At 29.9% G+C, this 16,316-nt stretch overlaps 1 protein-coding gene across 1 annotated transcript in view; it reads right to left on the bottom strand.

The window, feature by feature from the left end:
• The window catches only part of LOC106685616 (DDB1- and CUL4-associated factor 6), a 20,241-nt gene extending 4,539 nt beyond the window's left edge, over positions 1-15,702 (bottom strand). The window contains exons 1-12 of the mRNA XM_014428403.3: positions 15,467-15,702; positions 14,987-15,141; positions 14,791-14,908; positions 14,514-14,704; positions 14,304-14,433; positions 10,845-10,993; positions 8,226-8,382; positions 6,269-6,442; positions 5,910-6,079; positions 4,595-4,755; positions 1,889-2,022; positions 619-699 (exon numbers count right to left, since the gene is read on the bottom strand). Of these exons, the coding sequence (XP_014283889.1) occupies positions 619-699; positions 1,889-2,022; positions 4,595-4,755; positions 5,910-6,079; positions 6,269-6,442; positions 8,226-8,382; positions 10,845-10,993; positions 14,304-14,433; positions 14,514-14,704; positions 14,791-14,908; positions 14,987-15,141; positions 15,467-15,566 (1,720 nt within the window). The 5' untranslated portion in view covers positions 15,567-15,702. The remainder of the gene's footprint in view (positions 1-618; positions 700-1,888; positions 2,023-4,594; positions 4,756-5,909; positions 6,080-6,268; positions 6,443-8,225; positions 8,383-10,844; positions 10,994-14,303; positions 14,434-14,513; positions 14,705-14,790; positions 14,909-14,986; positions 15,142-15,466) is intronic.
• Between the last annotated feature and the right edge of the window lie 614 nt (positions 15,703-16,316).

Here is a 16,316-nt window from a genome sequence, read left to right as displayed (position 1 = left end):
GCTTCTGATTTGTTTTTATTATTTTTTTTATTATTACTTTTATATTTTATTTATTTAGTCTTATTTCTTCTTCATTTATTCTCATCTCATTTTCTTAGTTTTATATCTCTTAGTGTGCACATCTTTTGTTTTGGTTTTCTATTTCTCAACATAAATGTACATCTTATTTTTATTTTATGTTCATTTTTATATAATTTTTCACTTATATTTACATATTTTTTGACCCCACCTCACATCATTTTCATCTTATTATCAAACATTTCAGACATATTTTTAGTTGTTTTGTATCTTTTTTCAGCCTTGATGTAGTCCTGCAAAATGGGGTAAATAAATAATTGATAACTATTTTTTGATCCTTTTCGACTGCATGCCAACTCTATCTCCTTCTTATTTATAATGATAAACTGAAAATTATTGTTTTATCAAACATTTTTCAATAAATAATGAGTGTATTTAATTTGTTTTAAATTGTTTTGGGGCAGAATTAATTTTTGTTCCTTTATACATTATAAACATATACAACCTATATACACTCTTTTCTGATGGAGATCATCCCATAATAATGTTTCTTTCTAATTACATACATATCACGTAAACAAAAACTATAATTAAGGTTACCTTGTGACTGTGTAAAATTATTATCAGCTGAAGTACTTTCATTAACCACAGGCGGCTCAGAACTAGGCGGGGCTGCCTCTGCTAAAGTAAAAAATGATACAAGACGATATAAATATAAATTAGTAATCCATTTAATACCATTCATGACACATATTTATGTAATATTCAAATAATCTATGTGAATATATTAAATTGATAATCTGAAAAATCATTAAAGTGAAATTATAAAAGTAATTATTATAACTCTTTTGCATTTAATTTAATTCATAATTAATACATTAATTATATTAATTGAAATCAAAGTTTCAATAGTGTTCCATTAATCTATATTCATCCTCAAATATAGCAATAGCAAAGCATTGCCCAGTCTGCATATATAAAATAAAAAACTATACAAAAATAACAAGAGCACAGCAGAATCAATTATTTTTATCTACAGTGAAGTTTGAAACAAGACTAGAGAAAATAAATTATTAAAAGCATTACGATACACATAATATAGCATCTTTTTGCATGCATCCTTTGAATGGCTAAGAATTACTATCAAACATTTAATTTATATTTTATTTGCACCTGTAATTTTACTATCTTAAAAATTAAAACTTTGTAAATGATTGTAAGGTTAAACAGTAATTAGCCCATTAACCCCCACAGATGCCAATTGGAAACAAAAATTCTGCCAATTTTCCAAGATCCGAATATTTAATATAATATATAGTGATAAATATTTTTTCTAATACATCCTCCCATCTTATAAATATTTATTATCAGTTTTTCAATGTGTTTAATTAAAGATATTTAAAGTTTAAAATACAGTGATGGAAAAACTACAAAACTTCATGGTGTAAGTCTATGTAAATATTGATTATCATATTTAACTATTAAAAAAAGGTAATAAGTTTTTCTATACTTCAGAAAAAAAAGTAGGAAAATAATCTGATGTTGATTAAGAAGTATTTTTAATAATATATTTTCATTACGTCTTTAAAGTAACAAAATGGCAACCATAGTCAATTCGATTAATCAATTATTTTTTATAAACAATTATGGCATTTAAAGTATTAATAATAACAGCTCACAGTTCCCCAATCATTCAATTAGATCAGTCTGATCAACGCCATCATCACACATGAAATAATTCAAGATTTTATTTATTCATTTATTTGTTGTTTTTTTTAACAATCTCAAAGCAACATTATATAATTTTAAATTACTTAAGCATTTTTTAAAAAACTTACAATAAAGCAAGTTAAGCCATTATCATACTTACGTTGTTCTTCGGAAGTTTTACACTGCTCTTCAGATGTTTGCCGGGACATATCCTTTCCAACAAAAACAGATATGCATGATGCAGTAGAGCCCACATCAGAATACATAAGGTTAACCATTGGTTCTACTCCATGCCTAGGAAAGAAGGCAATAAAACCAACAATAACAAAATATTGATATTGGAGAATATGGAAATTATAAATTATCAAAATGGCATTATACTTGAGAAAAATAAATTTGATGTATTCTGTTTTTGAAAACAACTGAATATCCTCTTAGAAAAAGTAAGTTTTTAATATAATATATTTTTTATTATTTGTTTGAGAGTGGTTAACTTTAATAACAACACAATTTCATTTAATTCTCTACACCCAACTCAGCTTATTTCCTCCCCAACGTTTTGGCCCTTAGGCCATTATCGAGGAGAAAACCTTACAATTGATTTGTCACGTTCACTGAAATAGGTTTTTCAAATACGGCTAATTGCCTGAGTCGGCAATAAAACTATATAATATTCTCACTTTCCTTCTTAGCAAATTAAACTGATTTCCACTGTTACAAACAAAACATAATAGATGCTTGATAATAATGGTAATCAGTTTAATTTGTAAAAAAAAGTCATGTTCAAGTAAGAGAGAAAATTGTAAAATTGAAAATAATGAAAAAAAATAAATAAATAAATATGTGTGTGTCGGAGTGTGTGTGTGTGTTGTGTTAAGAATGATAAAAAACTAGAAAAAAAGATGAAAATATGTTGGGGAAAAACAATAAAAAAAAAATCATGCATCACTCGCATTATCACCAAAATTAAAATATTTATAAAATGACTAATAATAAATAGGTTTCAAACAAATTGTTCTTTACAAATGTTAAGTATGATGTGTATGAGTCAACCCAGTTGGGCAGCACTACATTTTTAATAGTGTTTTTCTCTCTTCTCTCTAATATCGATGCATTAAAATTAAATAGTTTTATTGATGACTTGGATAATTAGCCAGTATTGGAAAAATATTTTAGTGAATGTGAAGCAAATGAATTATAATGTTGTCGCCTTGATAATGGGTTAAGAGCCAAGTTAATGTCAGAGAGGAAATTAAATAAGTTGAAAGTATGGCATCAAATGAAATTGTGATTTATTAACAAAATTATATTTTAATGAAAAACAATTAATTTTATTTTTCCTCTTTTTTTTTCCTCATTAAAAGAAATGAATTATTTTGTCTTTCCTTTGGCATGATTGTCTTATTCTTATCTTATATTATTATTAACATTAGTGATAGTAAAGTAAATGTATTTATTTTAAGAATTAGTTGTAGTTATTGAAATTATTTATTCGAAGATCTGACTTTTCTCCTATATCTTTTATCTGTTTTTATTATTATTTTATTCTCACCCCCTCCCCCTAACTTACTTTTATTACGTTCTATTTTATGTTTACTATCCATTCTTTTTCTTTTATATTTATATATTTTATCTGCACTATATATATCATATATTACTTCCAACTTATACTTTATATTAATGTTTTTATTATATAATTTATTTACTTTTGTACCTCTATTTATCTTATATATATTTTTTTCTTCACTATATTATTTTTATTGTATCCATTCTTTTCAATTTATTTCTGTTTCATATATTATCCATATATATTATTATTTGACGCGAAACAACCCTTAAGGACTACGCGACTGTAACTCAGGTTTCTTTTTCAATTTCTTCCTCTTTACCCATCTCTGCTTGAGGACTTCACTGAAATTCTTCCATTCTTCCATCCAAGTCCTCCTAGACGAGAGTTTTTTACTGTCACAAGCACCGCATATTTCAGGAATTTCCGGTACTCTGTTTGATCTTCAAACAAATCCTGTCTAAGCCTCTGTGTTACCTATTTGATTTGTAAATTTCTCTGTTGGATTTCAGACTGTATCCTTCTGGAGTTATTTTGGGTCCATGGATTCTTCTAAGAATCCTTCTTTCTATTTTCAACAGTTTCCCCAGACCTGGGAAAGAACAAAGTATCTGTTCCGTACAATATCGCTGCTTTTACCACTGTACAGTAGTGCCTAAGTTTGACCTTGGAGATGCATTTTTTATTATAAATGCTACTTGTTAAGTACCATAAATTTTCCAAATTTTTAATTCATATATATATATGTATATAATAATTCCTCCCCCCATTTACGTATATTATCATTTAATGTTTGCCTATTTTTTAACATTTTGATTAATTTGCTGATATAATCTTTACTTTAACATTGTTTTCAAATATAACATCTTGAGATCATCCTCAGTCAGGAAACCTAAGAATTTTTTTTAAAATTTTTCTACTTAATAATTTTTATTTATAGAGTATTATATATTGGAATGATTTGTTAATGTTAGACTTAGTTTAAATAACCAATAAAGAACTAATGCTTGCCATAAATTATAACAAATTAAAAAATATTTACAGAAATTAAGAGGAAAAATCAGTGTTCGGTTTATTTTTGCTACTCAGTGTATATAAAAATAAATAAAAAAATAGAATAATACTAAAAAGAAACGTAAAAAATTTCTAGTTGTTTTTAGTACTATAGTGAGAAATAGACCAAAAATATACAGTTTATAGACATACTAAGAGGTGATACGTTTTCTATAGGCTTAGGTCTAGAAAACAAACATAGAGGTCAGCTTCTTAAGAAATGATGAAATAAATTAAATTACTTACTTTTCCACAAATCCATGGTACATGGTTGAAAGTTCATTGAGATGGGAAATGTTAGAATCCTGAGCATTACTTGTAGAAGCTTTCTCCATGGGAGCAGAAGAAGTGGAAGGTGAAGGAGTTTCTTCTTTAGTTTCCTCTTGTGCTTCATCCTCTCGACTGGCCTATCATACACAATACTTTCAGATTAATGAAAAAATTAATTATGAAAATCTTGAAAAATATCACTAGATGGAACATAATCAATGACAATGGACCACTAAGAATCGATGGACTTTGGAACAAGTTCCAACAGGCCTTGCAAGGGCTATTGGTAGTAGTATAAAACGTTTTACAAGATCCATTTTTTATTGTGTTTCAAATGCATTAAATAATTATTCTCACTGCATATATCTAAATATACATTATTTCTGACCACAACTTTTAAACATGTTTTTGATGTACATCAGTGGTCTCCAATTCATAAAAGTGTGTGGACCACTAATCTGAAAAAAAAATGATATGTAACCCACTTCCGCTCCCACTGGGAATAAATTGTTAATATATATAAAAAATATTGTGGAGTAAATTGTATTATGATGCTGAACATGAATAAATAAAGTAATATTCACTACCTGTGTAATATAAATACTTCTATGTTTTTCATGTATGCTATTAAGTTTTTCTAAAAGAGTTACCAAATAAAAGTAATATACAAAGTAAAGTACAATCAAGGCTGCAGCCAAAATGGTTCCTCTATCTGGGGGTTTCAGAGCCAAGCTGCATAGCCTCAGCCTGGGCATAGACCCTCTCTGCCTCACTTGTGGTGTTCACCAAACTATTGAGCATGGGATCATGACATTCACTGCTTCTTAGGGAATACGGGCAAGAACCATGGGAATTTAAGTCTTCAATGAGGAAGAGTTTTCTCAATGGGTGAGTGAGAAGAACTTTCTGTGGTTCGAGGATTTCATTTTCCTATGGATAATGTGTGTCCAACCCAATAATGTGTATCCAAAAGTGTGTCCAACCCACTTCAACCTTGGAGATCGAAGAAAGAAGAACCACGGCCAGGAAGACTACCAGAAGTAAGGTTAAAAGCAACCCTCTGCAAGGGATGTGAGAAGAGGTGTATTGATGAGAAATATTAAATTATATACATTGTTTAATTACAGTAGTGTGTTGTTACACAGTCATGTGTAATATCCTACAACAGCAAATGCCTGTGTTGCTCTAAAGCCAGGGAGAGGTTACCCAAAGAGTAGAGAGGAAAATAAATAAATAACAGTAGTACAAAATGGTAGCATATGTTAACTAAAATCAGGTATGAAGACAATACCACAACATGTTCTTCAATTTCCATAGTTTCAACTTGTACTTCCTGCTGAGGCTGACTGAAGGAAGAACTGAATGAAGGCAATGGTAGATCTAGAGGATGTGGATTACTGACTCCGTCGATCACTTCTCCAGTTGCAACATCTTCCTCTCCTTCATCACCTTCACTCCCAGCTAAAATGTAATCGACAGTAATTCAACACCAAAAAATTGAAGAAAAAATTGATGTACAGATTATATATTGTTAATTTTATTTTTAAGTGATAATGTAAAAGTTCTTCTTAAATCAGAAAACATCTCCAAAACGTTTGAGAAAGAAATGATAAATTTTTTTTTCAAATGGTATAAAAGAAAAAGGAATACCATGAGCAGGCGGTTCACTGTGCGACGACTGGTCAGACTCGGGAAAGGCCTCACCACCATGGCTCAGAGCGGCTCGTGTAGCAGGATCATTCAGCATGCGAGATAGGACATCAGTCATGCGCTGCATAAGTGTCCCGTGGAGGGTAGGCCTGGCCTGGCTGGCTCCACCCCCACCTAAGCATAATAAATAATAACTAAGTTTTAATGAATATAAATTTAATACATTAGAATAAATTAAAAATTGCATATCAAAGCTATGTAGTTTAATTTATTATTTTTATCATTCCCAACTCCAATCTGTAAATAATATCTTGTTATATTATAATTTATAATGTGATAAATATTTTTAAAAGAACCACCAAAAAGCATTACACATGCGGTTTTAACACATAAAATATTGATGATAAATATATTTTATAAAACAAGCTTTAAAAATATATTTAGAAGATATTGGTGAGAACTCAACAATTTATCTACTACTTTTAAAAACATCTATTAAAAAATAATTAAAGACTTATCTCTCGATTATATAAAAAAGGTTTTAATGATCCCTGCATATTTTATTTTACCATGCTCACTGTGTAATTTTTATTTTACTCTCTCAGCGAATTGAAAACTCTCTCTATTATATACAAAGTTATTAGTGATCACCGTTTATTATATTTATCGTAAGAGATCATGTCACAAAAAAAGGGCAATCCTTTCCCGCCTTGCTAAGACCTCCGGGGAGCGACGGTCCTATATCACTTTTGAAATATTAGATTAAAACGGGAAGAGGAAATTTTAAGATAGTCTAATCGAGCAATATTTAAAAAGCGCCTGAAATTGAAAAATGCCATGAAACCCTCGGGAGCAGACCATAACACAAAAAAAAGCAATCCTTCCGCCATTGCTAAGACCCCCCCCCCCAGGGAGTGATGGTCCTATATCACTTTTGAAATATTAACTTAAAACGGGAAGAAGAAACTTTAAGATACCATGGGGGGACCAACATAGCACCTTCAACGGCCAAGAGGCTCCAACAGTTTCAAAGCGTATAGTGATGCATACTTCACTTCAAAGAGCAAACAAAGACAGACCACATACATACGACATTCGAACTACCGACGGTGACAGAATTTATATCAAGGAGACACATCAAATTTTTAGACAGACTTCAGTACTGTGCGAGCCCACTATTTAGGGCACTGACACCGACAGGACAGCCACAAAGGTTGCAGACTCACACAAACAGACTCAGACTTGACTGAGTATAAGTATATAAGTTATTTTATTTTACTCTCTCAGAAAATTGAAAACTTAAACCCTGTACACATACAAAAACTTCAAAATAGAGAACGAGTTAAAAACTCAAAGCCTGAACTATTAGAAAAGAAAAGTATAACGTACAATGAAAATATTAGAGCTAAAATGCTCAAATTGATGTTGGGCTTATTTGAAAAAGGACAAGTTGAATATTTGGACAATGGCAATTTAAAAAGGAATGTGAATTCTGCGGTGCTTTGATGTTTAAAGGGGAAATGTCTAGATCAAAAAATAACTGCTGTCACCATGGTAAAATCAAGCTACCGCCTCCAGATGATCTTTTTTAGAACATATAGAACTATAAATTACAGTTATACAATTTGAGCTATGAGTAGTTCAATTAAATGAATAGTTCTATAATTTGTAAAATGGGGTTCGGTCTATCGCTAGTCATAACTAATAAATATTTTCTGCAATGGCTAACTTTCCTTATATTTTCAAACCTTAACAATCTTACAATTAAGTTTATTGTAATTATTTTTTATATGGAATAATAAAAATATCATTAAACCAGATCAGGTCATATGCCTTTTCCAAAGAGGGTACTACCATCAATGTGTGTGTATATATATATATATATATATATGTATATATATGTATACGCACAAGCACTAATATCTTAATGTGATAAGACTAAAACTAAAAATTTTACCAGGAGGAAGATAATTCTGGGGGCGTGCATCCGGGCCAGTGTCTGACCAATCTCCACGGAGCCTCAACCTTCTCACAGGAGCTATTGGTGAATCTGCATCCACGCACATTGGTTCCTCAACCAAACTCTCAGTTTCAAGCGTCATAGTCTCTCCATGCTAAGAATTCGAAAGACAAAATATAAATTCATATACACTAATAATGAGATATAATAAGGTTATCATAAAATTTTAGTTAGAAATATGATATAAATTTTTAAAAAAGAATTTCAATAGATATTTTTCCTGATATATATTATTTACTTATCATATATTATTGATATATATTATTTACTTGTTATATATTATTGATATATATATTATTTACTTGTATCATTCTGTTTATTTTTTCCCTTTTTATTTTTTTTGTATTCATTGGTTGTTATCTTGCTCTTTGTTCTTAGCCCCGATGAAGGCTAGAAACTCTAGCTGAAACGTGGGTACTATTAAATAAGTAGAGAACTTATTATATATTTTTATATTATATGTTTGTGTCAGTAAATAACACTAATAAATTGAGAGCAACTTATTTTTGTTATTTACTTACCGCACCCCAACCATCTTCTCCTCATATATATTATCTACGGTCATCTCATCATTAAGATATTTTTTCTGTTTTAACTACTTATGGTTAGGGAAAACCTCGACTATAATTCAATCAATTCATTCATTTTAGGGCCCTAGGTATGCCACACCACAACACTTCCACATTTAAGGCCAATACACGGTTAGGACAGCCAGCCATGGGGCTCTGAGGTGGTAGTGCCTCCACCTGGTTTAGTGGCAATGAGTAAATAAACTGCTCTCCTTAAATTAAACTATTACGAAACTTCAAAAGATGATGACTTGCTGAACTAAAGAAAACAAAACAAAATTGAGCAGATGGACTCAAATTAAATTAAGACAATACAATGTTTCATTATTCCATACAAACTGAGTTCAGTTTGATCACGATTGAGTTGGATATGACACAAATCTATAGCTGGAAACAAGGAAATGTTATAAAAGTGCAACTTGAAAACCATCTTTACACCATATATTATATTTGGTCCCTTGCAATTGAGGTCTGACCTTTAGTTAGGATCACCTGAAAAACATAAAGATATGTCCGTTGGTATGTTTAAGGTTTATTCAGTGAAAACACAAAAAATACCTGAGTTATATTTACTTTACTAAACCAAAAAGAAAGAACGAAATTGCATAAAGATCAATATATCCTAAACTGAAGAACCTATACCATAATCTACAGAAAAAAAAATTATGAATTTTAAAATGGTAAAAATAAAACAAAAGTTATGACAGTATATCAGATATAATTGTCAAAAGAACAACTGCCACAGAAAACATATGTATACTGCAAAATAATAAAAAAATGTCTTATCTGAGAATGGCTCTAAACAGGGAAAGGCATCCGAAACTGTTATTAAATGCCTTCTCAAGGTGAATAAAGGGGTCCGGGTCCCTGAGGCGATGATGGAGCTTTGCACTCGGTAGTGATGTGTAATAAAGTGAATAATAAAAGTAATGAACTAGCTGGAGTTTTTGTTGAGCATGTCATATCATTGTATACTTCAATGTTTTGTTTTTAATTAAACCATATGTTTCGAAGTTGGGCATTCATTAATTTTAGTGATTACTTTTATATAATTCTACAAATAACTGAGTTGTACATAGCACACTCACAAAAACTAATAAATAACTACATTATAAACAAAAATACTATTTATTTGTTTTAAAAATAAATTGTGACTATAGATCATGCAAATAGAGTTAATTATTTAATATAAAGCAAAAATAATGTCCAGCCCATATACCTAATCTCTACACTTGATCATATGTTGTTGGTCTCAATATTAGAAATGTCAACAATATGACAAATTTGGAACTGGATTTGTAGTCAGAGGAAGAACACTAGATGAGACTTAGTCACTGATTTCACATCAATTAACCTGTACTCGTACGATTATGCATACTTAGACTGAATGAACAAACCTATGATGAACAGAAGGATTTCTATGGTGTGCTTTGATAAACCCTCTAATAATTCTCCTAGGAGTGATATGAACATTCTATGGAATTTCAGCATAAAGAAACGATCTTTACCATAACAATTCAAAAAGAGCCAAAGAGATAATAAAAATAAGAACCCATAATTGCTTAGCAGCTTTCCTGTGCCCAAAGTAATAGTAGTGGGTAGCACTATGTTCCAGGGAAAGAGAATTCTCAAAGGAAACTGGATATCTAAGATAAAAAAAGAACTGTGAATCAAATAACCTTTGAATAATAAAACCGTTCTCATAAGCAGAAGGCATAGGTATTACTTTATTAGTTTCAAAATTCTACACAATGGTCAATTTTGATATAAATAACTACTTCATATTTCCCAGAATTAGAGTAAGAATCTATAATGTAAATAAAACAACAAATCAAATAACAAATGCACAAACAATAGAAGAGAAGGGAACAAAACCATATTTGTTTTTTAATTAGAATGATTGGAATTAGAAGAATACAGAGACAAAATATATTTATATTTTATATTAAAAAAATATATTTAAATAGAAATCATTCAGAGTGATTACCTGAACTCCAAATAAATATAAATGTTCTGAAGAATAGCTGACTAGAATATCTTCACCACGAGGTGAGAAACTTAACGATGTTATCCGGAATGACCTGCCTTCCATTCCTGGTGCAATATAAGTCATAAGAGGTTTAGCATTTTCACCACCTGGAAATAAAACATAAAATATATCAAGAGATCATATTCCATATTTATCATATTCTTAATAGTTATTTTAGAATTAATTGCTTGAAATTATTATTAATTAATAAATTAAATGCCTATTATAGAACATACCAATATTTATTGTTTACAAGAATAAAGAAGATTGATAATCAAGAAAATGGATATAGAATTAATATTTAAATGAAGTTAAGATGAAGCTATATGGATGGAAACGGATAACAGATTCGATGGTACAGAAATGTGTTAGAACAAACAATGAATGATTTTTCAAAGGAAGCAGTTCTAATGGAAGGCACGAACAAATCGTTTCTTTATAGTTATTTAAGAATTAATTGTTTAAAACAATCATCAATTAATTAATTAGTCCTGTTAATATACAAAATAGGAAATTAAACAAAAAGAACAACCCATTGACATAAACATAAGAGGAACAAGTAAATATCATCAATAAATGATCTGTATTCAACTTGAAACAATCTTTATTTTATTTTAATCGACTAGTATTTTATTCAAAACTAAACAATCTGTATTTTATATTATTTAAAAAATGTTTTGCATTTTTTTTTCTTTTCAGTTTATTTTTAACAAAAATATATAACACAGTTGATATGTAATAAGAACCTGAAAAAAAAATGAGTTGTATAAGGGTATAGTCGGAAGCAAAACATCTATTGTACATATTATATTTAGTAAAATAAAATAAAAACTTCAACAAAAAATAAAAATAGACCACTCAATTTTAAATTTGTATTATAATATTACTATAATGTAGGTTTTAGAAAAATTGAACAAGGTACTATGTAGATAGGACTATTATAAATATTCTTCAAAGTAAAAAAAAGTTGTATTTTAGTCTAAGGCTCCAAAGCCTTGTTCTTACGCTTGCAATATTATTCTAAAGGGATCAGTCCTGGGATAAATAAATAATATTATTATTACTATTGTTTCCAAAATAACACAGAAGCAATTGTAGCAAGTAGGAGAAGAATGTACAATAAGTACAATGCAAGAAATAATTGGTAGCATGTTGTCTGCAATGTAAATAACTTCATTATTGTTGTTCTATTAATCATGAATACACATAAATTATTTAAGTAATAGTGAAAATTCTGGACAGATTATATCTCTAAACAAAAAAAAAATAATATGCATGTAGAAAAGATAAACTCAAATTAAGCTAGCTATTAGGAAATTAAATTAAGCTATATTGTTACAAACTAATTAATTAGAGACACCCAGAGTTGGGCAAAAATTAGCTACGATAAAGCTATAGTTAAACTGCCATGGACACAAAGGTTATTTTTAATGGTTCATCATTTTATCTATGGCTAATTTTTACCCAACTCTGGTAATACCGTAATCAGGAATTAAATATCCATTAAATGAATTAAGATATTACATAAACAATGGCTAACAGGAATGTTGACTACACTTTTAACCAGGTGATTCATTAATTACTATTTATAGTAAATAATAAATACAATTTTAAACAGCAATAATAGACAATGCCATTAACTGAACAGGAATGACTTGTTAAAATGTCATTAAGTAGAGCAGAAGAATTTTAATTACTTGCAAGCTAAGCTAATTATGAATTTTTGATGACTTCGATTGAGAAAATACACAATGGTTAAAATAGAAAGTTATAAGAAGAAGTTTGAAATACTTATAATAATTATGACGAACAAATCTTGAATCCTGAATTGATTTCTTTAGTAAGAATCTTTCATTCTACTCTGCTAACACTATAAACGAGTTCATTTTATTTGCATAAAACCTACTGAATGTGAAATTCTTAATTTAAGCATTTAACACACGACAAAACAAAGGATCAACCTTGAATAATCACAATTACAAATAATAATAACAGCAATATCCCTGTTGTTTTTTTAAGTGTTTTTATTCTATCATTTACATTTAGATTCAATAGATCGAATCATAACCATCATTCGCAACTAATAAAGTTTGCTTTTGTAGAAACTATAACAAAATTTTAGTTTTGAAGCTAAGGTTGAATAGACTGTGCAGGTTTGTTTTTAATGTCGATACAATTTTCTATAAGTTGAAATAAAAATGAGCTCTGTACGAAAATTACTTTCCAAGATATTGCTCTTCAAACATTGACCATTTTCCCTAAAAAGCCTAGAAATTGTAATTGTCTCTTATTTTGTGAAATTTTGTCAAAAATATTTATTTACGAACTTATTAAGTTAATAAAAATATTTATTAAAGACTTTATTTAAGAAAGTTATAAATATAAGTGAATATATTGAATAGAGAATAAATCCTGAAATGGCATCATAAACTCTTTAATCTGTTACTTGTTACCAACCCAAAATTACATAGAAAAGTTTAACATTGCTATTAAGAAGTTAACCAATTTGATATGCAGTGGCCTTCTGTCAACATTTCGTAAGTTTACAGCCTTTGCCAGGGTGAAATTTCTGTAGGTTCGACCCTTCAGAGAAGTCAGGTAATATTGGAAACATTTTAAGTACAATTTACAACATGCCACTCTTCCACCTTAAGTAATGGGATAGTAGCAAATCCTTCATTTTATCAGCATTCCAATATGCTATATTTCTGAAGAAGTTAACAAGTATAGTTGCTGAATTAGGTAACGAGTTACCAACTTCTTCACAGATTTATTTGAATATAGCTATGTCCATATAGGATCAGGGGAAAAATCGTGACAGTCATTATTGTAAAAAAAAATAATTGAATATTGCTGAATTAAAACAACTTAACTATTACTTTTAATTATTTTTCTTTATCCTCTAACTGATCATTTCTGATGTATCCTACATATATAAGTAACCAATCTATTCCAACTAGAGTGGGAAGGTTAAGTTTTAATTTTGAGGGACTACCACAAAATTAAAGTCAACCCACTCAAACCTGAATAGAACTGAGAGCTGCATACATAAGTTTACTAAGGTGAGGTCCACTTGTAGCCGAGAGAGTTAGAATGTCAACTTTGACTACCTCCTAACTGTAGTGGCACCAGTTCAAATCCAGTCAGGAAGATTGATTTTTATTTCATGGTGGTTCCACAAAATAGAAAACTTGATCTACCTTGGTTTGAATACGTAGGTTATCAATACCTCTCCCTCTCTTACAAAATATACATAAAAAATGACCGTGAAGGGGATCATAAAAAAAAAGTGTGCTAAGGTGATACCCCAACACACTCGGCCTCAATATTACTTTTAATTAAAATATATTCCCTTTCCAAAAAAGTATTATCACTATAAAGCACTAGTATACCAGGAATACAAAATGTTAATATTACCTGATCCTCCCAACATTCTCCGATCATAAATACGAACTGTGCTATCTGAACAGCCAATAGCGAGCTGGTAGGAAAAGGCTGAATTGACTGTAAGTGCCGTTACAGCCCTCTGGCATGATATAATGACATCCTAAAATAAAAATAAAAAAATTAGTAAAGTAATATCAACTAAGCAACAATGGTCACAGAACAACTATTAAACCATCCTACCGTGTTACAAATTTCCATACATCTGGCTTTGATACACTTTTCCTTAGTTCGTAAATCAAAACACCTCACAGTATAATCCTCTCCACAACTCAAAAAAGTATAAGGATCATTAGGAATCGTTGCTACTTCATAAGTGGTACCAACGTGACAATTGAAAACATTATTATGGGTTTCATTAAGGCGTAACAGATCTAATGAACACAAAAAAAATTTAAAGATATTATAGAATAATTACTTAAGGGAACCTTTAACTGAACTTGAAGAAACAAAATCATACCTGAATACAGTATCATTCCATCCCCGGAACATGATACTATCCCTGTATCGTTCGTACATGGCAAAAACTTAGCGCTGAATATATTAGCCTTATGGCTGCTACGGTAATTAGTCAATACCTTAAAATTGATTCAGGAAAAATTAAAAATGATATTAATCAAAATTATATACTAGAGATCAAACAAATAACAACAAACCTTATAATTGTAAGGATTAGAAACAACCAAATGTTGGTCATCTGAGCCGGAGAGAAGCCTATCTCCTTTTTCATTCCAACAAATACAATTGACACATCCATTGTGAACAGGTAAGTTTCTTAACAATCCGAGGCGTTGAACCCAATCTTTACTCCCTAAAATTATCAGCGGCTTATCACTTGATATTAGATAACAGGTTCTTAAAATGTTATTATAAAAGTGAATACATGAGCATAAAATTAATTCTTTAAGAAAATAATCTTCAATCATTCTTCACAGTGAATATAAAAAGGAAAATCATGTAAGTAAACATAAACCGAGAAGAATAAAAACTCAAGAGCTCAGAATTTTTCACTATAACCTACGAAATGAAGAATTTGAAGTGATCATGGAGTGAAATTTAAAACTCTCTATATGTAGTGTCATGTAATTATTATTTTAACACAAGACAAAGAAGAAAATATTGTTGAATGTGATTACCTTTAACACTTCTATAGAGTTTGTACTTGACTGATTCATCATATTGTTGTTCAATAATATTTCTGAAAACGCTGTTCTTGGGCCTTCTTACTCGACCCATGACTAAAATATACTTAGTCACGAAACAAAAATAATTTCGGAAGTGTCATGTATGCCAGTGGTTGAAAACACCAGCAATCAAATATCAACTAGATAGGACCTGCTTCAGCTGTGTTTATAGTTCCAACAGCTGAGAAGGATTCGTCTTCCAGAACCAATCTCATACTCACACTTCTATAACCGCCAAATTTAAACTTGTCAATTGAAACTTCCAATAATTTATAATATAAAAGAAAAATGGATGACAACTAAAAAACTTATACTGATGAACGAATATGAATTTTTCAACTTGAACTAACGTAGTTTATAGATGAAATTTCAAATTCATTAAACAAACAGTTGGGGCCATTAAATTTCCAGACTACCACATGAAATTTTACAGATAATTGTGATAACCCCTTTTTAGGCGTACGTTTTAGTTTTTCTTTTCTTGTTGAGCGAGTAAACAAATCTGGAAGCATTTAAGAACAATTGAACCTATCAGCTTCATTATAAAAATTTCAGGATACAGGTCAGTTTAGATCATTTGAACGCAATTCATACTGACTTCTTGCCAACTATTTAATTTGAGATAGGAGTCGCAGTTCCATTGTACTAATCAAGATGTTTGATGAAGTGTTTTGCCGAGAAGATTGGATATTAATACTTTCTTCTCAGTTCAGTGCCAGTTTCTCAGTTTAGCAGCCAGAGCGCACTTCTTTGATATGAATCAAGAAATGTATTGATTCATCAGGTTCTTTACTCAGTGCTT

The sequence above is a fragment of the Halyomorpha halys genome, unplaced genomic scaffold, assembly GCF_000696795.3.
Source record: "Halyomorpha halys isolate HHAL.00 unplaced genomic scaffold, Hhal_1.1 Scaffold717.1, whole genome shotgun sequence".
NCBI lineage: Eukaryota > Metazoa > Arthropoda > Insecta > Hemiptera > Pentatomidae > Halyomorpha > Halyomorpha halys.
This window is presented reverse-complemented; position numbering and strand designations above follow the sequence as displayed.